Below are 25,272 nucleotides of genomic sequence, written 5' to 3'. Positions count from 1 at the left end.
ATCCATAAATATTTCCATCAAAATTTATTGATCATGAAGAGATTCTTTACTATGGCAGTCGTGACACACGTACGGTGCGACTTCCAATAATATATACTGACATGTGTGTATTTCAAGTAAAGTTTAGAATTTTTAAAATAATCAAGTAATCGTACGATACATGTGATTAGGTACACGGCCGACTCAAGAAATTATCATTGTTCATGTGCACCTTATCCCTTTTTTAGGGGCATTTTTGTCAAATTCTCCCCCTTAGGGGTTCTTAGATGTAGCGCCATTTTGACCATGCAATTTTAGGTTAGGCCCATATAATTTTGATATTAGATTGACCCTCATTATTTTACACGTCAACAACACAAGATCTATTTTGCCATTTAAAGTAAATAATTAATGGAAATAAATTAAATTTGAGGCATTTATTAAATTTCATATTTTAAGCCATCAACAAAACTTAAATTTCAAACTTAAGAATTTAACAGAAATCAACAAAAATGGCTTATTTTTGGTTGATGAATCCACCTCATACTCGTCTAGGGTGTAAATTAAATGAGGCTTATGGGGGTTGGATGTTAGAGTTTAAGTCCTGTATTTAATTAATTTGTCTAAAATTTTAAAGTTATATTTAATAATGTGGGTGCACATGCACTTTTCTATTTATATATAATATATATAAAGGTCCTTTCATTATAACTACTAAAGTTTAATAAAGTTTTAGTTTAACTACCAAAATATAATTAGATTTTGGTTTAGGTACCAGTTGACTTTTCAAAGAGTCTCAATACATAAATACATTCAGTTATCATGTTATTTACAGATTTGCCCTATTAAAAATTACGTTTGTTTCATTTGGATTAATACACTAAAATCCAATACAGATGGGCCCACAAAATCTCATAACCCAATAATACACTAAAATCCAATATAGATAGGCCCACAGAATCTCATAACCCACACATCTTTTACTCAGTCACACACACGCCAAAACTTCACTCACTCAAAAACTGTTTTCACTCTAGAACTTTCAGTAACACTCACGCACGACTCAATCTCGTTACTTTCGTCACTCACTCTTTCGTAGATTTCTTTCAACGAAGCTATTGATTCATCACGCCTGAGTCAACACGAAGCTACCTGAGGTGAATTTCTTTATTTTTGATTTTGATTTATTTAGTTTTCATGTTTGAAGTTAGAGTTTCTGAATCTAAACTCTAACGCTATTACATTTGGATTCAAGAAAGAAATACCCAAAAATATGAAGAATCTGAGTCCAAAATATAGTTGTGAGTTTGGGTTTGAAAAACTTTGGAAGTTCTGTTTCATTATTTTGGTAAATTAGTTTTTCATGTATAATTTGGATCCAAAATATGGTTCGTCTCTAAGTTTTTTTTTTAATTTGTAATTTATTTACATGATTTTGGTTGTTTATTAGTTAGTAGTCTATTTTAAGTTTGAATTTCTGGAAATCTAACCTGTGGCTGTTGTTGAGAACCATAGTGATTTTATGTTAGAGTGACATATCTAAGTTTGAATTTCTGGAAATGTAACCTGTGACTGTTGTTCAGAACCATAGTGATTTTATGTTAGAGTGACATATGTAAGTTTGAATCTCTGGAAATGTAACCTGTGACTGTTGTTCAGAACCATAGTGATTTTATGTTAGAGTGACATATGTAAGTTTGAATGTCTGGAAATCTAACCTGTGACTGTTGTTCAGAACCATAGTGATTTTATGTTAGAGTGACATATGTAAGTTTGAATGTCTGGAAATCTAGTGATTTTATGTTAGAGTGACATATGTAAGTTTGAATGTCTGGAAATCTAACCTGTGACTGTTGTTCAGAACCATAGTGATTTTATGTTAGAGTGACATATGTAAGTTTGAATTTCTGGAAATCTAACCTGTGACTGTTGTTGAGAACCATAGTGATTTTATGTTAGAGTGACATATGTAAGTTTGAATTTCTGGAAATCTAACCTGTGACTGTTGTTCAGAACCATAGTGATTTTATGTTAGAGTGACATATGTAAGTTTGAATCTCTGGAAATCTAACCTGTGACTGTTGTTCAGAACCATAGTGATTTTATGTTAGAGTGACATATGTAAATTTGAATTTCTGGAAATCTAACCTGTGACTGTTGTTCAGAACCATACTCATTTTATGTTAGAGTGACATATGTAAATTTGAATTTCTGGAAATCTAAGCTGTGACTGTTGTTCATATATATAAGTTTGAGCACTGTTAATCTTGAAATATGAGTTTTGTTTATTTTGTCTGATATAAGTTTTCTTTTCTAATTTACACTTTTTGCATTTGGTTTAGGTATTTCCTTAAAGAACACTGGAAATCTTAATAAACATTCGTCTTAAAGGTTAATTTTCTTACTTTAGTGGTTGTTTCATTAATATAAGTTTTGCTTCTTTTTTAATATGAGTGTTGTGATTAGTGTTGTAATTTAAAACATTGTAGATGCATGACAATCACACATTTGCACTCTAAGGATATGGTTAAGCTCTAGTTATAATGTAGAGATTGAATTTAATTGTGACTGACATGAAAAAACAAACCCAAACTAGCAGAATTAGGTGTATTAAAAGCCAATCCTAAACCTGTGACTGACAATGAAAGTCCAAATTTAATTTTGAAGATTTATGTTAATGTGATGAATGTGGTAAGCTTCTACTGTAAGGATATGGTTCATATCTAGTTTTAGTTTACAAATTGAATCTAATAAGTTTAGCATATATATATTTTCTTTTAAATTTAGTGAAATTTGTTTTTTCAGGTGTGAAAATGGAAAAAAGAAAAAGTACAGAACAAAAAAGAAAAAGAGGGAAAAGTAAAGATATAAAGATCGTAAGGACAAGACCTTCTTCTAGACAATTTAGATGTAACATGGTTTCTTTCTTAAAGAAAATGGATGCAATCAAGGAAAAGTTAACAGCAAGGCAGATTAAACTATTGAAAGAGACACCATTTTGGAGTTTTATAAAACCATTTTACAATGGCTTGATGAACAATAAGTTTTTGTGGAAGTCGGATACGGATATTGAAAGGTTATTAAAATCTTTTGATGCACAAACAAACAGACTCTGCTTTCAAAAGAAACATTTGAAGTTAAGAGCAAAAGATGTCTCTAGCATATTTGGCCTACCAGTAGAGGGGAAACTACCAAAGCTCAGATCTGAAAGGAGGCACGAGTCATCATTTCTTGATAGGTATTTTAAGTCAACTAAACGGCCAACTCTTGCATCATTGTATACTGCACTTCAAGATGCATTTGATGCTGCCACAAAACACAAAACACAGAGAAAGAAGGTGAGAACAGCAACAAAAGATGTAGAAGCAAAGGACAAAAAGAAAAACAGAGAAGGTGATGATGAAGATTATGACAAAGATGTTGTCAGATTGATTTTGTGCATCTTATTCAACCAAGTTCTTTTCAGCAACTCAAGTCAAACTATATGTTGGAAACCAATGAAGTATTGTGAGAATTTAAGCCAACTTTCAAAATATTCTTGGGCTAAAGCAGTTCGAAATTGTCTTTACAAGTCAATGAGAAGTAAAGAAAGAAGAAGAAAATCAAGAGAACAAGCTCTTGGAAATGTTAATGGTTGTGTTGTGTTGATACTGGTAAGTCACAACATCATAAACTGACAGTTAGTCACAGTTTGAATATTTTTCTTTATGATATATTTTTTTTTTAAATATGCAGTACATGATATGTCAAAAGACTGAAATTGGAAATAAGAGCACAATTCCAGGACATGAAAAGAAGACACCAAATTTTGTGAAGTGGAGTTTGCCAAGCTTGCACTCAAGTCTTGATATTTACGATGATAAAGCAATAGCTGTAATATCATAAAACTGATTACTATTTGAAGTTCAAATTTTATTCACTAAATACTAATATGTATATTTAATAACAATTGGCAGGACTCGATCATTGAAAACCAGAATGATGACACTTCTTCTGAAAATTATGAAGAATATGGTGATTATGATAATGATTCTGATGACAATAATGGAGAAGAAGACACAAATACTGATGAGGATTCTAATCAAGATGGACATGATGATGACAATGCAAGAGAAGAAACATTAGCAAGCATGGTAATGTATATTTAACTTTAACTACCCATTTAGTTAAGTTTGTAATGTATATTAGGGAAATATGATCTTATAATATTAAACTCACAGTTTCATTATATATGTCAATGTTTGCTTGACTTCTGAGTGTTATCTTGCACAAAGTTAGAAAATGTTCTTAGTGAATGAAAATGATGGTAAGACAGTTAGTTAATCATAGAATTCATCCTCAAAACTCACATATAAACCAATTAGAAGAATGTGAAGCTGTGACTGCTATTCAGAAACATACAAGTTTTATGTCAGTCACATATATGAGTTTGGATCACTAGAAATCTTGTAATATGAATTTTCTTTCTTTTTTAAATATGAGTTTTGTTTTCTGATTTATGTTGATTTCATTAGGTATTAACTTTGTATTAAATTCTGCAGAAGGATAAATTGAATCAAAAGGGAAAAGAAACAAGAGAAAGTCATGAAGAAAATAGTGATGGGGAATCAGATGGATATGATGATGAAGATTTTGAAAGACATAGTGGTGGACAATTAGGTGAAAACTCCAATAATCAAGACAGTGATGACAGTGCAATAGAAGAAAACATAGCAAGCAAGGTAATGTATATTTCCTCTTATTTAAAGGTTCTTTGAAATTTCAATTAGAGTGATAATAGTAATCTTCTACAATATTTTTGCTCAGAATCAAATGACATCTCTTTGACTGTGGGTTCTCTAGACTGTGACTATTGTTCAGAACCTATAATTATTGTTTAGAAACTGTGACTACTGTTCATAAACTGTGACTATTATTCAGAAACTGTGACTATTATTCAGAATTATACAAATTTTTTGTCACATTCACATATGAGTAAACATATATGTGATTGTTACATTGATGAGCTCTGAGTGATAGGTGTGATTGCATTATTATATGTGGATTTTAAGTTCTCAGTAGTTTTGCTTGTTTTTTAATTCAAATTTTGCAGAAAGAGAAATCAAATGAAAAGGGAAAAGAAGGAAGTGAAAGTGATGGATACAATGCTACAGTTGAGGAATTTGAAGAAACTGATGACATATATGAGAAAATAGTGAAGCTCATGGAGGCTCACATTGAGCAAACTATGCAGCACAATAAGAATTGGAAACCTCGAGAGGAAATCATTACCTGGAGAAATCATGATTTTCCTATTCAAGAGCTGAAAGTGAAACAACTATTTGATATTGCACTTGATTATGAAGAAGAGACATCATCATACATAACACTTTTAAAGAGACTGAAGGAACTAGAAGATGAGAACTTGGATTTAAAGTTGAAGAATCAAAATTTGCATGAAAAGGTGAAAGGTTTGGAAAATATTATTGTGCTTTTGGGAGGGGATGTAGATGATAATTCAGTCTCATCACAGCACCAAGTTCATAAAGAAGGAGACAAAGATGTCAATCAAGTTCTTGATGATAATAACGGAGAAGAACATGAACAAAAAGGAAATGAAAGACCTCTAGTGCAATCACAGAACCAAAATGCTAAAGAAGCAGAGAAAGATGTGAATCTGAATGAATATCCAAATCTAGAGCAAATTTCTGATGATGTTGGCAGAAAAGTAAATGAGAAGATCAAGAATGGAGAATTTCCAATCGAAAGTCCATTGCCGGAACAATTAATGTCAAAGCATTCTGAAAATTGGGCAATTGTTGTATCATCATTACCAGAATATATGGATGATGATTGGGATGAGGCAGTAGAAGAAGAAGAGACTGAAATTGAGGAACGACAAATTCCAGATGAGGCTTCACTAAAAACTAAAGTGAAAACAAGAGCAAGAAAGAAGAATGAGTTGGAAGAATATGATTACAATTTAAAGTCAACTACTCCTCCAATAAAAAAGGCCAGAAAAGTACATCAAAGTGGTGATATAGTTCCTCTGGTTACCGTCTTTCCTGAAATGAAAACACAAGATGTTAAAAAGGAAGAGAAGAAGACAAAGATTACATGGGGAAAATACAACGTGTTCAAGAAGTTGTTGCAATTTGAGAAGGAATTAATTAAAAATTTTTGGAATAGTACAAATAAGTAAGAAGTTCTTCATATAAGTGAACACATTTACTCATTATGATTTAGTTTTTGTGATTGAAAAACAGTCATTAATCACCTAATTACTCATTTTTGCACTTTGAACCACATGGGGACAAAATTCTAGGAAGGCAGATATGGAAGCCTTGGCAAGCAAGATGTCTTGGACGTAGTGAGAGACCTCGCACTTGGAGACAATGTAAGTTAAAATAAAACCATCAAGTATACTAATATATAATCTATTCATCATATACTAATATTGTTTTATTTCTATGTGCAAGATTATTGACTGCTTCATACAAATATTGGAAGAGAGAAGCAAAAAAGCAGGAGATGAGAGTTTACAATATATGCCAACACTGTGTTGGGTGATAAAAAAATTCTTAATGATCAACTTTTTGATATAAGTGACTGACAATCAGTTGTGACTGACAATCAGATGCTTTTTTTTTTCTTTTCTTTTCTTACAGAGATTTGTTGAAGCTAAGCAGGAACCCAATTTGAGTCTGATGGTGTTTGACCCTCTGTTGAAAAAGTTTGGAAAAGCTAAAAAGCTATTCTTCCCAATCATTCTTGAAAATGAATTTCACTACACTTTGCTTGTACTTGACAAAGAAGAGAGAAAATGGACTCATTATGATCCATTGAGGAAAAAGAAGTTTAAATCAACAGGCAAATGCAAAGAAATGGCTGAGAGTTATGTAAGTAAGAATTTAATTTTATGCTTTTCTATATTTGTCAATGCTTGCTTGAGTTCTGAGTGTTTGGTTTGGCCATTTCATCTTTTTCAAAGTAATTTTATGTTTTTCTATATCTCTCTCTTTTTCAAATATGAGTTTTGTTTTATAATTTACTTTGGTTCCATTAGGCATTGATGTGACTAACATATATAATTGCCCAACAGTGTGATGCTATTGAAGATTGGATGCGAGGGATCAAAAGAAATGGAAAGCAAATGCTCGAAACAGGATTAAGATTGAAGAAAGTTCCACAACCAGGTGATGGAGAAGGATACATTGTAATAAGGGAAGCATTAAGCGCAGATGAAATTGATACCATAAAATGGATCAATAGGCATTGTAATAAACTATGCAGATTCAACTTTGAGCATGACAAAACATGTGCACAGCAAAAACAAACTTCGTAAGTGTATTTTCTCCATGAAGTTGCAATTTTGTGAAAAAATGAAACCTGTGCTTATATTTAAATATGATTTGCAGATTAGATTGTGGAATATTTGTCATCTATTATATGGATGAACTATCTAAAGGCCATGATTTAAAGAAGAAATTTGAAAAAGAAGCGGTGATAGAGTTCAGAGCCAAGACAATTTCAGAATTCCTGAATCATGAAGGTAGCTGGATATCAAAGTCAATCACATCAGCTTCATTTAAAAGAAAGAAGGCACAGAATGAAACAAAAGATGACTTCCGTTAAGAAGGGAAACTGAAACATGTTGCTTTGAGAAAGGCACTTACACAGTTACACTGTTTTTAGGAACATCTTCATTACTAGGAGTCTACATTTGCAAATCTAGTTTTTGTTATATTTTGAGGTATTGGAATACTTTGTATTGAATCTTTCTTGGAGTGCTGCTATCTTTGGTGGATAATGTTCATTTTATTACCATTTAAACTTGTTAAATTTGTATGTATGTACTGCAATAGAGTTTTGTTGGTAGATATTCAAATGTTATCATGGAGATAGCTGTGACTAGTCAACCACAAAAGCTGTGACTGACGGTCAGCCACAAAAGCTGTGACTGACGATCAGCCACAAAAAATGTGACATACAGAGGAAAACTCTAACTTTTTATATCCTAATATACAAATATAAATATGTGACTGGGACTTAGATTTCGAAGTTTCTATATCCTAGAATAGTGCACACCTAAACCTTAACATTAGTATTCTTGACAATTAATATGTGAAGTTGTGACTGCCTTTCAATAACATTCTCGCTTACTTGGTTTATGCCTTTCAATAAATCATTCTATACCCTACACCTTAGGCATTTACCCTCAAATTCGACTCCTTACTTGGTTTCTCGCTTAAGGCTTAGGGTTTAGGTCCCAGGTTTTGGGCTTCGCCCAAAACCCGAGACCTAAACCCTAAGTCTTAAGCTCGACCATATATATCCTAAAACATACACTCAAACTACCTACATAACTTGCTTACAAAGAAATTATAAAATCGTAAAGTTGTGACTGTTGCTTAGAAACTTTCAAGAGTTTTAAGCATTTCATGTGAATTGCATACTTATTTAGTTCTAATGTTTTGCCATATACATATAAATCTAATAAACATAAAAATATAAGAAAATATAACATCAACATCATATAAACTCTAAATCCCACACAAACCTTAAATGCAAAGAAACTATCAAAACTGTGAAGCTGTGACTGTCTTTCAAAAATATTATGCAGAAACCAATATAGTACACAAGAAAATATAACATCAACAAACATATAAACATATTTAAAATCAACTAAAAAGAATTCAATTCTTCATTGAATTAATAACCTTCATGTTTCAAAAATGTACTACGGAAAACACAAATTGTAAGAAAACTACTTTAGCAACAAATGTGACTGCACATCATTTTGCACAACCAAAATCAAATTACTTCATTACATGTACTCTTGTTATGGCCAGTTTTACCACACCGACCACACTTTCTCTTCTTTGAACCTTCAAAAGCATATTTGCCCCTTCTTGACTTGGGTCTTCCGGGAGCCTTCTTAGAAATAGGAGGAAGAATAACAATGCCAGCATCACCATCATTATGTAAATGCTTCTCAATATCAGGAATAGGCATAATTAAATGCTGATAAGCCCTCCTATAATATTCTGCAGTAAAATATGGATCAACATATTGATAAACAGAATGTCCAATAGAATGCATGACAATAAGTGCATGACTACAAGGAAACTTCTCTATCTGCCATAAGCAACAAGAACATGTTTTGTTCTGCAAGTCAACCTTAACAGAATAGTCTCCATCCACTTCATAAATCATATCAGCAGAAGGACAAACACGCCAATGCCTACCTTTCTCCAAACTTTCCTTGCACTTCTTCTCAAAATTCGGGCAAAGTAAACTAGTCCAACGTTGAGATTCAGTTCTCCTCTGAGTCATCATCATCATTAGCTTCTTTCTAATACCTTCTATCATTTGAAACACTGGCAGTCCACGAAAATCCAGAATCCAAAAGTTAAATGATTCTGCAATACTGTTTGCCATCTCCCCATATCGTTCACCTTGAAAGTGGGCATTTGCAAAGTTTTCTTTAGGAAGATCGTCCATAAACTTCTGCATTTTAGTACGGCCCTCATTTATTAAAGCTTCCCTACAATCCTCAAAAGCTCTTACCGTTGGAGCATAAGCACATCTTTTAAAGAGCTCTGTCACACGTTCACGCAATACTTTATTTTGGGTTCCTGCATACTTGGTGCTAACATTCTGTTCTAGATGATAAAGACAATATGAGTGAGGCCACCCTGGAAACTTATTGGAAACAGCATCCAAAATACCATCATGGCGATCAGAAAAAAAAGTTATTATTCTCTGTTGTGGTAGCAAAATTTGAGAAAGTTGTTCCATAAACCAATTCCAATTATCTTTATTCTCTGAATCAACAATGCCAAAAGCAAAAGGAAAAAACCCTGAAAACAGAAAAGAACATAAAAATCATAAGCTGTGACTAACATTCAGAACGGAAAATTAATTTTTCAAAAGTAATAATATAAAACTTTACCTTTGTCTCCATTTTTCCCAGTTGCATAGAGAAGAGTTCCTTTGTATTTACTCTTTAAGAATGTGGCATCAAGAAAAAGCAATGGCAAGCACCAAGGGAACCCAACTATGCAAGCACCAAAACATAGGAAAAACCTCTTAAACCGATTGTCCAATGGATTAAACTCAAGAAAGCAATGTGACCCAGGATTTGTTGACTTCACAGCCTCAGCATACCAACATAACTCATTGTATGAGTTTGAGTCAAATCCGTGCTCCTCAAATTTAGCCAACTCTTTGCCAAACCATGCTTGATAGTAAGTCACATCCATCCCATAATATTGCTTCATTTGATTAATAATTTCTTTTGGTTTTAGCCCTGGATTTTTACGAATCTGATCTTTAAAAACTGAACATATTAAAGTACTGTTCATCATACCATTTTTTGAGTCACGAAAGAGGCTGCAGCAAGTATGAACATTATGCAATTTTCTTATGTAGAAAAAATGATTTGAAGAAGCTATAGAAGCATACACACGCCATGGACATCCATCAGATTCATGCTTACAGCAAACCGCAATGACACGTTTTTTATCATTAGCTACATATTTAAATTTGAAACCAACTTCCATAGCATACTTCAGCAACTTGAGACGAAACTCCACAACACCGCCTTCGAATTTTTGCCCAACGCTATGAATATATTGCTGCCATTCATTTGACAAATAGACCATTGATTTGGAACTCTTATACTTGCCATAATATTCACTGTAGTCAGTCTCAACATCAGTAGAAATTACACTGGTAGATGAAGAAGCACTTTTATGAAGCATAACACTATTATTGTTTAAATTCTCAATCTCATTCTCCAAAACCAAATCTTTTACAACTATATCCACAGATTTACTATTTGATATTTCCGCATATGCCAACATAAGTTGCAAATCATCATCACAGTCCAAAAAGCAATTAGAGCACCCAACAAGTTCATACCTCAACTTAAAAAGTCTTAACTTCAAGTTAAACCTCAAACAAACCTTACTAGTTATATCAACAAACGATGAAGTCATAGACAACTTAACCATGAAAATGTCTGAGCCATAGCAACAACGTCCTATTATGAAATTTTCCATCACCTTTAAGATTAAAAACAAAAAAACAATAATTAATAAAAACTGTGACTGAACTTAGAAGGTAATAAGCAATTGTGACTGAGCTCCATAATTAATGCCTAAATTACACTACTATTAATGCCTAAATTTATTATTAGAAGCTGTGACTGAACTCCAAAATTACAGAATAATAACTCTAATGCAGAAACCATAATAATATAACAATAACATACATAACGAGAAATAGTAATCAAATCAAATACATAAGGGAAAACAGAGCCAAGCCTAAAGTCCAAAATTAAACAATATACAAAACTTGAAAAAATTCAAAAGTTACACAAAGATAACAAAAATCACAACTCAAACCCTAGGAAAAATAATAGCACAAATTCAGAAGAAACATAATCCAGACAAATAATTCATTGTGAGTTTCATCATATACTCAGATTTTGAAGAAAAAACATAGTTCAAACTCACAATGAAGATCACAAAGTCTAAACAATCAATGAAAAACCCTAAATTACATGCGAAATCAAAACCTACAATAAACTTCAACATTGACACAGCATCAATTCACAAAATCGCACAACCAAACGAGCAAAAAGAAACGAAGAAAAACAGAGAGCGATCACATACCTTTACAACCAAGCGAGCTCACCAAACTCACATCAAAATCTCCAGAAATTGCACGAAAAAATGCAGAGAATATTTGCGTGAGAGAGACGATCACAAACGAAAACAGAAAAAAAAAGAAGCGGCCAAACGACCCAATTTAAAAGAGTCATATTTTAATGACGATCACAACATAACTATTTTAACGAATTTCAAGTTCCGTCAGATATGGGCCAAAGGGCAAATCCGTCAACAATAAGGCCCAATAGAAACTGGTTGTTAGTTTGTGACCTATTCTGAAAATTAACTCCATAAATTAGTAGCCCAACCAAAAAATTATATGATCTTACTGGTTTTCTAAAACATTATTGGGATTAGGTATTTAACCCAAATTTTCTATATATATAAGTGGTTTCCAAATAAATATTAGATTCCTGTCTAAAGTATAATTAAAATTTAGATCTACCCCTAATTATTTGATTAAATATTGGCATATGTCCAATCGCTATAGGTTAGATGATCACACCAAATTAATTGGTATGGTTTAATTGACCGGTTCACTAAAAGATTCCATTTCCAGCATAGTAGCAGGCACTCAGCAGTCAGCAGTCAGCAATATGAATTTACGTCTTACATCATGATATTTCCTTCTCTGACCCCCCAATTTGCTCATGCAATGCGTCATCCCAACCCTGCACCAAAGCCCCTCTCTCTCTCCATCTCTCTATATAAATGGCATAAAGCCCCTCAATCTCTAATTCAGACTCACACTCTTAACAAATTTATAAAAGAGAGAAAATGGCGAAATCTCCAGAGCAAGAACATCCCAGGAAAGCCTTTGGTTGGGCTGCCAGAGATTCATCTGGTCTTCTTTCTCCATTCAAATTCTCAAGAAGGTTATTACTAATTAATTTACCTTCTCCACCTCAGCTCATTCCATCTTCTTTTATTTATTTATTTTTGTTTATCTGGGTATTCATTTCCTCCTTGATATATTTATAATTTTATTTTTTTTTGGGTACAATAGAGGCTTTACAGCCAAATAACACACAACTAACCAGACACTACACTTGGCCTAGCAATTAAGACCCAAACAATCAGCCTCATATATAGAGGCTTTCACATCAAAAGGAAGGGATTCTAATTTGGATTAATTGTTCTCTGAAATTGATGGAACTGATTAATTTGGTTGCAGAGAAACGGGGGAGAAAGACGTGACGTTCAAAGTTTTATACTGTGGGATATGCCATTCGGACCTTCATATTGTCAAGAATGAATGGGTGTCTACTGAATGGGGCTCTTCCACCTATCCTCTTGTTCCCGGGTACGTACCTAATCTTTACTCTTTGTTTTTTTTTTTTTTTTTCTCGTCACCAACGTACTATTATCTCATGTTTTGTACCAAACTACCAACTACCAAATAAATTAATAAGGTTATGTGTGGGCCCAAAAATTGATAAATAAAAAACAGTCGGATAATAATTAGTGCCTCTACTCGATCCTCTAATACTTCTTTTAAAAAAAGAAATTATTAGTTAAATTGTTGTTGACTTTTTGTTTTGATTAGAAAGAGCTATCGAGGTGCATAGAAAATCACATCAATAGAAACAAAATTCAACGACACTTATGAGCACAACAGTTGGGAAACAAAACCCTATAACCAAGGAGTAAAATTTCGCTTTCAAGGAAATTTTCGACGGAAATTTTCGCGGAAATTTCGGTTAAAATTTCGATTTCGACAAAATTAGACAAAATTAGACAAAAACGACAAAAATTGCTATCAAAATACAGAAATTTTGAATGAAACTTGACCATATGTTTATTTAACATATTATCTATTACATTAATAAAAAATATTGAAGAAACCAAATTATATGGTAGGTTTTATGTGATATAAGGTGAATATAATGCGCGATGGAGGCAAATACTGTTAAATAAAATTAGTATAATAAATAAATAAAATTAGTATATTCTTTATACTCTATAATTTATAGACTAAATCCTAATACTAAACTCAATATACTCCATACACTTTAATATTCTTTATACTCTATAATTTATACACTAAATCTTATATATTCTATATTGTTTAAGATATGGTATAGAATATGAGGATTTAGGCCCTTTAGGTATTTTTAATTATGTTTTATATAAAATTGTATTAGGGTCTAAAAATAACTAAACGAAATACCAAAACGGCTAAAAGAAACCCCAAATCTTTTTTTTTTCTTTTTAATTGCCCAAAAGTCTCAAATCTCAATCAACCCTAAATTTTTTTTTTTTTTTTTCTCTTAAGTTAGCCTAGTTTTAGTGATATATTGCAAGGCACAACACATAGATGAAGTGGTAAAACAACATATATCCAAACAAGTTGAGAAATCAATGTTAAAAAAGAATTATTCAAGATAATAGGAAATAACAATATTGAAATAGATTAATCTATACTTTTATTTCAACTTATTATGATGTATTCCTTGTAAAAGTAAAAGAAGGAGAAAAGTCAGCTTGTATTTTTGGAAAGATTAGATGATTTTCCTTTATCATGATATTGATGGATAATATCATAATAGTATAATAATACACAATTACACATAAAGGTAAATAGTAAACTACAAGTGTTCTTTTCTTCCTTTACCCCGTGAACTTCTCTTTCTTCCTTTCTTTCATTTCTCTGTTCTCAGTCAATAACAAACTGTTTGATGTAGGATCTGTGCTTAGTTGCAGACCTTCTCTTTCTCTTTCTCTCAGTCCCTCAGTCCCTCCCCCTCCCTGATTTCTCCTCCCTCTCCCTCCTCCTCCCTCCCCCTCCCCGATCTCTCCTCCCCCCTCCCCCTCCCCGATCTCTCCTCCCTCTCCCTCCCCGATCTCCCTCTCCAGATCTCTTCTCTCCCTCCCCGGATCTCTTCTCTCCCTCCGGCAATGGGTCCCTCCCCGGATCTCTTCCTCCCCATCTCGGGACCCCGGATCTCTTCCTCCTCTCCCTCCGACAAAGTGAAGATCAAAATTTGCTTTGAAAAATGAAATTTCGCCGAGATTTCGTCAAAATTTCGGTGAAATTTCGACAACATCTCGCGAAAAGAAGACGGCCACACACGTAATTAGGCAGCGAAATTTCGGCGAAATAATCGAAAGTTTGCCGAGAAATTATGGGATTGAGATAAAATCTCCCCCTTCCTAAAAAACGAAATTTTCGGCGAAATTTCGCCGAAAATTTCGAAATTTTCTTCCTTGCCTATAACCACTATGCATTTTTAAGGATATATTAAAAGTTAAACAATGATCGGCCCTATTACTCTTCTCAAGTCAATCACAATATTTTATATGAATTGATTTAAACAATGATCATTAGCTTTTTTTCTTTGACATTAATTGAATAATATTTTCTTTAATACGCCGAAAAAAAATTATATGCATGTCAAATTGTAATTAGTTTGTAAAGTGGAGTGTCCAATAAGGAGCATTTTTCTAGCCTATTTTGATGTCATAGAAAGAAATTGGCTCAATTACAAAATGAATATATATAAAAGCTAATTAGGTGTACTTTTTAGAGTACCTTTTAATTAAATCATTTAGATAACAGTAAAAAAGATTTCAGTATTTCCTTTTGGACAAAAGAAGGGCAGAAGGGACGGAGAGGTTTAAACTCTAAATATGAGTTGGATTATGCAGGCATGAGATGGTTGGTGAAGTGACAGAGGTAGGGAGCAAAGTAGAAAAATTCAAAGTTGGAGACAAGGTAGGTGTTGGATGCATGGTGGGATCTTGCCAATCTTGTGATAGCTGTGCCAACGATTTGGAGAATTACTGCCCCAAATGGATACACACCTATGGTGCCAAGTACCATGACGGAACCATCACATATGGCGGTTACTCTAACATCATGGTGGCTGACGAGCACTTCGTAGTCCGTGTTCCGGACAACCTGCCTCTTGATGGTGCTGCTCCTCTGCTATGTGCTGGGATTACAACTTACAGCCCTTTGAGATATTTTGGACTTGACAAACCTGGAATGCATGTGGGTGTGGTTGGCTTGGGTGGTCTAGGCCATGTTGCTGTCAAGTTTGCAAAGGCTATGGGGGTTAAGGTTACAGTCATTAGTACCTCCCCTAATAAGAAGGAGGAAGCAATTGAACATCTTGGTGCCGATTCATTTTTGGTCAGCCGTGACCAAGATCAAATGCAGGTCATTATTACTTGTCGAACTTAGGCCTTTAAGTACTCGATTAAGCTTAATTAAGAGATATATGTTACTCATTTTTGTTGATTAATATATGTGTAGGCTGCCATGGGCACAATGGATGGTATCATTGACACAGTGTCTGCAGCCCACCCTCTGTTGCCTTTGATTGGTTTGTTAAAGTCTCATGGAAAGCTTGTCATGGTTGGTGCTCCAGAAAAGCCTCCTGAGCTTCCAGTTTTTTCTTTAGTCATGGGTAAGAATATCACAATATATATAGCTTACTTTTATCATTGGGATAGTGGAAGTGTGGAACATATATATATGTTGATATATATTCATAGCATGTACATTTTTAGCTGTGGATTTGAATTGGATGATTGTTGTATTGACAGCCGTTTGTTTATACTGAAAATTACAGGAAGGAAGATAGTAGCTGGTTCTTGCATAGGAAGTATGAAGGAGACACAGGAGATGATTGACTTTGCTGGGAAGCACAACATAACAGCTGAAATCGAGGTTGTTCCAATTGATTATGTAAACACTGCCATAGAACGTCTTAGCAAAGCAGATGTCAGATACCGATTTGTTATTGACATTGGAAATACATTAAAGTCTGTCTCTTAAATTTAAATTTTGTATGTTATTGTGAACTCATCTTCACATATGAGCACAAAGGTGAATAAGAAGTGTGTTGTTCCACGTTGGAAAATAATAGGTTTTGGGTCTCGATCTCTACTTATTCCCAATTAGTCTTGGGTTGAATGTTGTATTTTCCTTCACACAATATAGCAGTTTGAAGTTAGAATAACTGAATAAGAGGAATGCTATTTACCTTTTTCAATTTATCTTCTCCACCGACCTTCTTTTTTATTATTCTTATTCTGCAATATAAATTCATAATCGGAACTGTTTATTTTTATATTTAACTATGAAGATCATCTCTACAAAAAATTAATCAAATTGTAAATCGTTTGATTATGTAACTGTGATAAAATAAATAAGATGATTTTGATAACAATTTGATTCAGCGTTTGTTTATTTGATAACGATCATATGACCAAACGATTTCCGATTTAATTGATTTTTTTATAGAAACGATCTTCAAATAATTATTTAAAAAATGAATGATTTCGATCATAAAAATACACTATGGATAACGTTTCCCACTGAATAATTAGAATGAATTGTTAATTTGAAAATTAAATTTGGGATGAGCTTTTGGTTTGCCTTGTTTACGTTTCTACTACATGCCTAGTAGATAGTGCAAATTTACCACGGTTTTCAAGCAAATGAGAGAAAATTTGTTAAGAGAGAACCACAAAGTAATATTTAATTTGTGGTGGCTACAAAAGAAATTTGACAACGTCTAAGGCTATAGTAAATATATATATACATATTTTTTTACATAGCAATTATGTACATAATTTGATGATTTTTTAGAACATCCATGTAATTTTGTAGTGTTTGTAGAGTGTAGACGTCTTGATTATTTTTACATGTACATGGTGACATGAAATAGAGCGCAATTTGATGGGGCCGGCACAACTAAAAGTCCTCATAAATAACGAGAAATTATTTAGAATAACTGATACACTGTTACATGGTATAACCAACTTATATGTTTGGACATTATTAATATTATAGCCTAAAAATATAATATCCTTATATGTGAATCGGTTACATCACGTGGCGATATAACGATTATACCTAATAATTTTTATAAATAACACAAATTAAATTTGTCACAATTTTAAAACTACACATAACTCCACGTCACTGTCACACTAGCAATACTTCGAACTGGAAAAAAACTTACCTATAATAGGGATAAAGACTGATTTAGCATCTCATGAGATAGGTTTTATTTTAAAATTGGAAGAAGTTTTATATGATGAAATATAAAAGCATATATATATATATATACGTACCATCATGTTATTGGGTTTGAATACCAAATCAGCCATATCACTGTTACAGTAAAATTTCTCTCCTTCGAACCTAAGTGGACGGCATGATGATAGGTGTGAATGTGAACAATTTCTTATAAGGCAGATTACTCAAACACGCACATATATTGAGTGCGCATGTTTCGAGGTTCAATTCGAGAGGCAATTAAAACGATAGAAGATGAGCTAGGAAAGTAGGAAGGGTCAAAACAGACTAAACCAGGATTACATGAAAAGTACAGTTGCTTGGGTGTAAAGGTTCGATTACAATTTCAGCGAAAAAACAAAAATGGCATGTGGGGGGGAGATTTAACCGACAGGAAGAATTGTGAGAAAAGAAAATGTAATGTAAGAAGCATTCTATTTTTGGTGAGAAACAAATTAGGGAAGAAAGGAATATATAGGGAGAAGAGTACAAATGGAAGCGAAGCCAAAGGTGTCATGGTGCATGAAAAGGAGTCCATTCGTGTTGCCAAGTCGAAACGGTGATTTTAAGCGATTGACATGTCAATGGGACAAGTGGCAATGCATATATATAAATTAGTCTACCCTCAGGATCACTACTTGAGACTCACACTCTTACACTAAAACCTACAAGAGAGAAATGGCAAAATCTCCAGAGCAAGAACACCCCAAGAAGGCCTTTGGGTGGGCTGCAAGAGATCCATCTGGTGTTCTCTCTCCCTTCAAATTCTCAAGAAGGTCTTTAATTAATTATTCCATCTTCTCAATCTAATTCTTGATTCTTTTCGGCTTTTGATTTGTTCTCTAATATATATTGAACCTATTTGGTTGCAGAGAAACGGGAGAGAAAGACGTGACGATCAAAGTATTATACTGTGGGATATGCCATTCGGACCTTCACATGGTCAAAAATGAGTGGGGGCTTTCTACCTATCCTCTGGTTCCCAGGTAAGTAAACATTTTCATACCAATACACTGAACATTTTTAGTAATTTGAGCTGTTGGTGGATTATGCAGGCATGAGATTGTTGGTGAAGTGACAGAAGTAGGCCGCAAAGTACAAAAATTCAAAGTTGGGGACAAGGTTGGTGTTGAGTGCTTGGTGGGATCATGTCAATCCTGTGATAACTGTGCCAACAATTTGGAGAATTACTGCCCCAAATTCATACTCACCTACGGTGCCAAATACCACGACGGAACCACCACATATGGCGGTTACTCTGACATCATGGTGTCCGACGATCACTTTGTAATACGTATTCCAAACAACCTACCACTTGATGGTGCTGCTCCTCTGCTGTGTGCTGGGATTACAACTTACAGTCCCTTCAGATATTATTGACTTGACAAACCCGGTATGCATGTGGGTATGGTTGGCTTAGGTGGTCTGGGCCATTGTGCTGTCAAGTTTGCAAAGGCTATGGGGGTTAAGGTTACAGTCATCATTACCTCTCCTAATAAGAAGGATGAAGCTATCAAACAACTTAGTGCTGATTCGTTTGTGGTCAGTCGTGACCAAGATCAGATCAAGGTGATTATTTGATCGAACAAGTTTTATTTCTTGATGAGTAATTGGTATATTAATTTGGTTTTGTTGATTTTGTAGGCTGTCATGGGAACAATAGATGGTATCATTGACACAGTTTCTGCAGCCCATCCTCTGTTGCCTTTGATTCGTTTATTGAAGTATCATGGAAAGCTTGTCTTGCTTGGTGCACCAGACAAGCCTCATGAGCTTCCCATTTTTCCTCTGCTCATGGGTGAGCATATGATATACTCATGATCATTATGATGTGCATGCATTTGAAGTAGATTATCGTTTCTTAACAAACCTTTCATTTTGCAATTACAGGAAGGAAGATAGTGGGTGGCAGTAACATCGGAGGTTTGAAGGAGACACAAGAGATGATTGATTTTACAGCAAAACACAACATAACTGCTAAAATTGAGGTTATCCCAATTGATTACGTGAATACTGCAATGGAGCGCCTCGCTAAAGCAGATGTCAGATACCGGTTCGTCATCGACATTGGAAACACATTGAAGTCTACCTCCTAACTTTTGCAGCCAAACAGATGGATCTTAAATCAGCCAAACAGTCTAAAACTTTCTTTTTGCTTGTGTTTTGTAGACCTTTCGTCGCACTATCAGTGGAATGTGATAGGACGAATCTTAAATAAAAGAATAAATGGAATGATGGGAGGTATCTTAAATAAAAGAATAAATGGAATGATTTTGTTATTTGGGAATCAAATTTCAGGTGAGGTTTTAGTTTGTCTTTGTTTTGTAATCCCTAGCCTGTATGCATAGTAGTTAATTGTTCAGTTATTGCTAGTCCAGCATTGCGAGTCTGTATATGGGTTTTATTGTATAAAAGTGGATATCACATGTATATATTTTGTGAGAAAGAGATCACATTTGATGGCTTTATACAATAATTTTTTCCTTTGAATGGGCTAAGTATTTAAAGAGACTCATAAATATTCATTCAATCTCTTCATCTATAATAAGTACTAGGAACTCTGTAGGAGTGAGTCACAATTTATCTTGATGTCTAGAAAAAGACTGAATCACATATCTCTAGAAAATGACTGAATCACCTAATAATTAATATAATGGTGCTTATTGTGGCTGCAAATTAAAGCGAATGTTCTTAAAAAATATGTATTGACATAATAATATTTTGTCTGGCTGCTATAAAAGAATATTAGCTTATTGTTTTCAAGGCAATGCTTCTCTTCTCTGGGGATCGGAGTTCGGATTTCTTTCAAACACATTGGACAAAATATTATTAAACTAATTATTTGAACAAAAATATATACTTGGGTATTACATTTTTGTACCGTTTTTTGTAATAAATTTGGAACTCACTAGCTTTTTTATATGTGAACCTTACTTCCATTAATTAGAGAGGTGGTATATATAGAGAAATTTTTGAATACAGCTGTTTGATTATGTGTATGCATGGTATCATTTCTTCCATTAGTTAGATGATATTGACTTCCTATTAGGCGCGTAGGGGGGTCTCTCTATATATAGATCATGTTTCTCGTTAAGCCAATTGAGTAGCTCATAGATTAATTAGCTCGTTAATTATGCTATGTTTATTTCTTTGCTATTTCTTTGTTGTGCCTGTAGCAAGATAAATCTTCTTATGCAGTTCCAATTGAGCTATAATAAAATTCTATTTCATTAAAAAAAAAAAAAAATCAGATTTGGTATTTAATCTCAATGATTTTTTATTTTATTTTAATGTTTCATGCGGCAACTTTTCTCTTTCATGACAGTTTTTTTATCTTATTTTTTATACTTGTTCTGTTTGGGTTAAATACAAAAATGGTCCATGAACTTTACAGTGAATCTCAATTTGGTCCACTAATTATAAAAAGTGTCAATTTAGTCCACGAACTTTTCAAATTGTATCAAACTAGTACAAATGTTAATTTTCATCAAAAAATTAACGGAATTGATCACATGAAAATGTGATGGACGAACTAAAATGCCTTTGAAAATGTGGTCACTGGCTGTGCACATGACCAGTTTTCATTAAATTTTTCAATGAAAGTTAACATTTGTACTGCTTTGGTACAACTTGAAAAGTTCGTGGATCAAATTGACACTTTTTATAGTTAGTGGACCAAATTGAAATTCACTGTAAAGTTCGTGGATTTTGTATTTAACCCTTTCTGTTTTTTCTTACTTCTGTTTCTTAACAAATACAAACAAGATTTTGGCTTCAACATTTTGACACCCCTAAAAGGTCAAAGTCAAGGGTGTCAAACCAAACATTGACAACCAACTTTTTTTGTTTGGTAATGTGGACTGTGGAGTACTGCAGTGTGTTTGTAATCGTTGGTTTCTCAACTATGTAATGGATTTGGGTTTCATGGATAGATAAGCAAGACTTTCTTCTTAGGTAATGTAAAGGCGGTGATGAGGCTGTGGTGGCTGGATGGCTGGCTGTGGGTTTTGGTTAGTGCTAGCTTTGGGAGATTTTGTTGTCGTTTTGGCTCTTGTTTTTTTGTTTGTTTGATGGGTTGTGCCCTTGTTTTGGTTTTTGCCAGGTTTTGGGCTTATGTGTTGTGAGCTTGCCTTTTGGGCTTTTAAGTTTTAATACATCTGCTCTTATTTGACCAAAAAATACACATTTGGTAACAATTAAAATGTACTAACTTATTGTTTTGCTAATTATTTGGTCAAAATAGGGGTACTATTGTTTAGTAGTATATTTGTGTTGCAATTATACATATCCATATTTTTTAAGATGTACCCATAATTTTTTTTTCTTAAATCCCACTAGACTAATAACTACTTGATAAAAAAAAGCTATTTCTTTATAATCAATCTTTTTGCAAACCATTTCTTTAGAATCAACAACCAAAGATTTATGTATTCAAATAGAATAAACAAAAATTTATGTATGTAAGCTCTTACGCAGTGTGATGACGTACACTCGTACAGCAGACCCTCTCTCTCTCTCTCCTTCTTCTCTCTTTCTCTCTCTGCGGTTACACAAGGCTTAATTCTCCTTTGAGTTTGTATTACCTCACCCGATACGTCAGCCCACCGTAACACCATCATATATATATATATATATACTAACTATTAGATCGATGTATGTGCGTTTCATGACTATTAGACATCTTGATTATTTTTACATGTACATGATGGCATGAAAAGGAACGCAATTCGAATATTCGATGGGGCACAACTAAAAGTCCTCCTATATATATACTAACTATTAGTTGACCAAAAAAAAAATATACTAACTATTAGATCGATGCAGGTGCGTTTGATAACTTACTAATTAATACTTACAAATCGCCAACCACATCCCCTCTATATATTTGTGCATAAACTCCCTCAATCTCTTTCACACTCTCACTCGATCTCCATCTTATAATTAAGGTCTCATCTTATATACTAGCTGCAGCAGGTGCGTGTCATAACTTACAATTAAGTTAATCACAGGAGAAAAAATGGTGACATCTCCAGAGCAAGAACACCCCAGGAAGACCTTTGGATGGGCTGCCAGAGATTCATCTGGTGTTCTTTCTCCCTTCAAATTCTCAAGAAGGTTATTTCTAATTATATATTCCATCTTTTCCATCTATTTCTTGCTTCATTTATTTATTTATTTATGATTTTCTAGATCACAGTTTCTTAATTATTGAACTGATTTGGGTGCAGGGAAACTGGAGAGAAAGACGTGGTGTTCAAAGTATTGTACTGTGGGATCTGCCATACGGACCTTCACTTTGCCAAGAATGAACTTGGATTTTCTACCTATCCTATGGTTCCCGGGTACGTACTCATGTCAATATAGTAAATTAGGAATCAACATTTTTAGGCAGCCTCTCATTAATTCTCCGGCGTAACTTCTTTTAATCATCCATTTGAATGGGTATCCATTTAATTTAACTATCCAAATTATGTGAACTTAATTGGGCAATGCAGGCATGAGATTGTTGGTATAGTGACAGAGGTAGGCAACAAAGTAGAAAAATTCAAAGTTGGAGACAAGGTCGGTGTTGGATGCATTGTGGGAGCTTGCCATTCTTGTGATGATTGTGCCAACAATTTGGAGAATTACTGCCCCAAATTCGTACTCACCTACAATGGCATGTACCATGACGGAACCATCACATATGGAGGTTACTCTGACATTATGGTGACCGACGAACACTTTATAGTTCGTATTCCAGACAACCTACCTCTTGATGAAGCTGCTCCTCTGCTATGTGCTGGGATTACAACTTATAGCCCCTTGAGATATTTTGGACTTGACAAGCCTGGTATGCATGTGGGTGTGGTTGGACTGGGTGGTCTAGGCCATGTCGCCGTCAAGTTTGCCAAGGCCATGGGGGTTAAGGTCACAGTGATTAGTACCTCCCTTAATAAGAAAGAGGAAGCAATTGGACATCTTGGTGCTGATTCATTTTTAGTTAGTCGTGATCAAGATCAAATGCAGGTGGTTATAAATTTGAACTAGTTTCCTTGATCCATATATGCTAACCTTAATTAAGTGGGTTGATTTTCATGTGTGGCCTAATTAATGTTGTTTGGTTGATTTTTGTAGGCTGCAATGGGAACAATGGATGGTATCATTGACACAGTTTCTGCAGTCCACCCTCTGTTGCCTTTGATTGGTTTGTTGAAGTCTCATGGAAAGCTTGTCCTGGTTGGTGCACCAGACAAGCCTCTTGAGCTTCCAGTTTTTCCTTTGCTTATGGGTACGCATATATATGGCGTAACTACGAGAAGTAGTAGGATTTATTTGTTGACATTTGTTTCCAATTTCCTCACTAATTTCCCATTGTTTCTAATCATTGTTGTGTTGTGCATTTGCATATATTGGCCGATTGTGTATTAAGAACCATTTATTTTCTAACTATATATAGGAAGGAAGCTTGTAGCTGGTAGTGGCATTGGAGGTATGAAGGAGACACAAGAGATGATTGATTTTGCAGCCAAGCACAACATAACAGCTGACATCGAAATTATCCCTATCGATTATTTGAACACTGCCATGGAACGTCTTGGCAAGGGAGACGTTAGATACCGATTTGTTGTTGACATTGGAAACACATTAAAGTCTCCCTCTTAATTTTTTTCATTTCGAACTGGATCAATGACGAGACTTGAAGAAAAAATCGACTATAGTTTTGTAGTCTCACAATTTCTGTTTTTGTAATCTCACAATTTGTGTTTGTTGTCTATTTTGCCTACGTACATTTGGTCACTTTTTGAACATAATGTGATAGGATACATGTACTTTGAATATCGAATAAATGGATTGATTAGTTTGTTGGCATAGACATTCTAAACTGAATTAGAAACCTCAGCTTTTCCAATTTATTCAGAAGGTTATTGCCTCCAGAATCACAGGGATCTCCTAAATTACATATATAAGAAGCAGAGCGAGAACGTTATTTCTCAAATCACTTGTATGTTTTCAGTTTATAGTACTTTTCTAGACTTCCTAGTATCAGAAGTGCAATAAAATCGCATTTAAAATGGGCAAGATGATTACAAAAATAATTTCTCAACATTGATTCAATTTTCGCTAAGATCTTTACAGTCTTTAAGATTATTACTCTAACGTTTACAATCCGAAGAAATATATATCATTATTTTCATAAGTGGTGTGGTCACGTGAATATACAGATTCCTTAGGACGACATTAATTTAAATTCTGTTGTAAAAGTATGTGAAAATTAGGGTTTGTGGAAAAGAGGAGGCAGAGAGAATATCATCAGTCTATTTTATTCATGTTATAAATATCCTTATATAGAAGTAGGGTTTACTAGGTTTTGTATATTTACTAGTATGCCCCTACAACTAATTACAGGGATAGCCACATATAACAATATATTTACAACACTCCCCCTTGGATATTCCATGTTATTAGTGTTGTCTCTGCTATGCGCTTCTAAGTTGCCTCGTTAAAACCTTGCCAAGTAATAAAAACCCTGTGGGAACAAAAACAACCTTGGTCGAAGGAAAAAGAGTGCAACGTGCTTGAGTGTGGAGTAGTCGCATCAGAACCTCGAAAGTAGGTGAAGTC

The 25,272-nt window shown here is 34.0% G+C and overlaps 5 protein-coding genes and 1 pseudogene across 5 annotated transcripts; 5 read left to right on the top strand and 1 right to left on the bottom strand.

The window, feature by feature from the left end:
* Positions 1 to 1,078: 1,078 nt before the first annotated feature.
* On the top strand, positions 1,079 to 7,745 carry LOC147284195 (uncharacterized). The gene is made up of 11 exons (XM_086245663.1): positions 1,079 to 1,136; positions 2,785 to 3,632; positions 3,715 to 3,852; positions 3,936 to 4,112; positions 4,521 to 4,700; positions 5,072 to 6,156; positions 6,292 to 6,355; positions 6,438 to 6,524; positions 6,627 to 6,857; positions 7,061 to 7,299; positions 7,377 to 7,745. Exons 2-11 carry the CDS (start codon positions 2,793 to 2,795, stop codon positions 7,591 to 7,593), a joined length of 3,258 nt encoding a protein of 1,085 aa, XP_086101789.1. The 5' UTR covers positions 1,079 to 1,136; positions 2,785 to 2,792; the 3' UTR covers positions 7,594 to 7,745.
* Positions 7,746 to 8,709: 964 nt separating this feature from the next.
* LOC147284194 (uncharacterized) lies at positions 8,710 to 10,328 on the bottom strand. Its single transcript, XM_086245156.1, has 2 exons — positions 9,914 to 10,328; positions 8,710 to 9,821 (listed from the first exon to the last, which is right to left on the bottom strand). The coding sequence occupies exons 1-2, from the start codon at positions 10,326 to 10,328 to the stop codon at positions 8,773 to 8,775; spliced, it is 1,464 nt and encodes a 487-aa protein (XP_086101282.1). The 3' UTR covers positions 8,710 to 8,772.
* Positions 10,329 to 12,393: 2,065 nt separating this feature from the next.
* Positions 12,394 to 16,636, top strand: LOC147284193 (putative mannitol dehydrogenase). Its single transcript, XM_086245451.1, has 5 exons — positions 12,394 to 12,511; positions 12,811 to 12,939; positions 15,285 to 15,798; positions 15,895 to 16,048; positions 16,214 to 16,636. Exons 1-5 carry the CDS (start codon positions 12,414 to 12,416, stop codon positions 16,417 to 16,419), a joined length of 1,101 nt encoding a protein of 366 aa, XP_086101577.1. The 5' UTR covers positions 12,394 to 12,413; the 3' UTR covers positions 16,420 to 16,636.
* A 1,709-nt stretch (positions 16,637 to 18,345) lies between these two features.
* Positions 18,346 to 19,047, top strand: LOC147284192 (putative mannitol dehydrogenase pseudogene; annotated as a pseudogene).
* Positions 18,748 to 19,763, top strand: LOC147284191 (putative mannitol dehydrogenase). Its single transcript, XM_086245453.1, has 3 exons — positions 18,748 to 19,236; positions 19,312 to 19,465; positions 19,558 to 19,763. Exons 1-3 carry the CDS (start codon positions 19,063 to 19,065, stop codon positions 19,761 to 19,763), a joined length of 534 nt encoding a protein of 177 aa, XP_086101579.1. The 5' UTR covers positions 18,748 to 19,062.
* Positions 19,764 to 22,662: 2,899 nt separating this feature from the next.
* LOC147284190 (putative mannitol dehydrogenase) lies at positions 22,663 to 24,420 on the top strand. Its single transcript, XM_086245452.1, has 5 exons — positions 22,663 to 22,782; positions 22,896 to 23,009; positions 23,163 to 23,676; positions 23,785 to 23,938; positions 24,107 to 24,420. Exons 1-5 carry the CDS (start codon positions 22,685 to 22,687, stop codon positions 24,310 to 24,312), a joined length of 1,086 nt encoding a protein of 361 aa, XP_086101578.1. The 5' UTR covers positions 22,663 to 22,684; the 3' UTR covers positions 24,313 to 24,420.
* The last annotated feature ends 852 nt before the right edge of the window (positions 24,421 to 25,272 follow it).

The sequence above is a fragment of the Dryas octopetala genome, chromosome 5 (assembly GCF_963921425.1).
Source record: "Dryas octopetala chromosome 5, drDryOcto1.1, whole genome shotgun sequence".
Classification (NCBI taxonomy): domain Eukaryota; kingdom Viridiplantae; phylum Streptophyta; class Magnoliopsida; order Rosales; family Rosaceae; genus Dryas; species Dryas octopetala.
Note: the sequence above shows the minus strand (reverse complement) of the source record. Positions and strands in the feature narration are given on the sequence as shown.

What these genes read in the sequence shown, in the direction of transcription:
- LOC147284190 (XM_086245452.1), top strand. Translation starts at nt 22,685, where the DNA reads ATGGTGACATCTCCAGAGCAAGAACACCCCAGGAAGACCTTTGGATGG. An exon ending in GTGATCAAGATCAAATGCAG is followed by an intron (nt 23,677 to 23,784) that starts GTGGTTATAAAT and finishes TGATTTTTGTAG; the next exon opens with GCTGCAATGGGAACAATGGA. An exon ending in AGTTTTTCCTTTGCTTATGG is followed by an intron (nt 23,939 to 24,106) that starts GTACGCATATAT and finishes AACTATATATAG; the next exon opens with GAAGGAAGCTTGTAGCTGGT.
- LOC147284191 (XM_086245453.1), top strand. Translation starts at nt 19,063, where the DNA reads ATGCATGTGGGTATGGTTGGCTTAGGTGGTCTGGGCCATTGTGCTGTC. An exon ending in GTGACCAAGATCAGATCAAG is followed by an intron (nt 19,237 to 19,311) that starts GTGATTATTTGA and finishes TTGATTTTGTAG; the next exon opens with GCTGTCATGGGAACAATAGA. An exon ending in CATTTTTCCTCTGCTCATGG is followed by an intron (nt 19,466 to 19,557) that starts GTGAGCATATGA and finishes TTGCAATTACAG; the next exon opens with GAAGGAAGATAGTGGGTGGC.
- LOC147284195 (XM_086245663.1), top strand. Translation starts at nt 2,793, where the DNA reads ATGGAAAAAAGAAAAAGTACAGAACAAAAAAGAAAAAGAGGGAAAAGT. An exon ending in ACGATGATAAAGCAATAGCT is followed by an intron (nt 3,853 to 3,935) that starts GTAATATCATAA and finishes AACAATTGGCAG; the next exon opens with GACTCGATCATTGAAAACCA. An exon ending in GCACAGCAAAAACAAACTTC is followed by an intron (nt 7,300 to 7,376) that starts GTAAGTGTATTT and finishes TATGATTTGCAG; the next exon opens with ATTAGATTGTGGAATATTTG.
- LOC147284194 (XM_086245156.1), bottom strand. Translation starts at nt 10,328, where the DNA reads ATGATGAACAGTACTTTAATATGTTCAGTTTTTAAAGATCAGATTCGT. An exon ending in TGGGAAAAATGGAGACAAAG is followed by an intron (nt 9,822 to 9,913) that starts GTAAAGTTTTAT and finishes TTCTGTTTTCAG; the next exon opens with GGTTTTTTCCTTTTGCTTTT.
- LOC147284193 (XM_086245451.1), top strand. Translation starts at nt 12,414, where the DNA reads ATGGCGAAATCTCCAGAGCAAGAACATCCCAGGAAAGCCTTTGGTTGG. An exon ending in CCATTCAAATTCTCAAGAAG is followed by an intron (nt 12,512 to 12,810) that starts GTTATTACTAAT and finishes ATTTGGTTGCAG; the next exon opens with AGAAACGGGGGAGAAAGACG. An exon ending in ACCTATCCTCTTGTTCCCGG is followed by an intron (nt 12,940 to 15,284) that starts GTACGTACCTAA and finishes TGGATTATGCAG; the next exon opens with GCATGAGATGGTTGGTGAAG.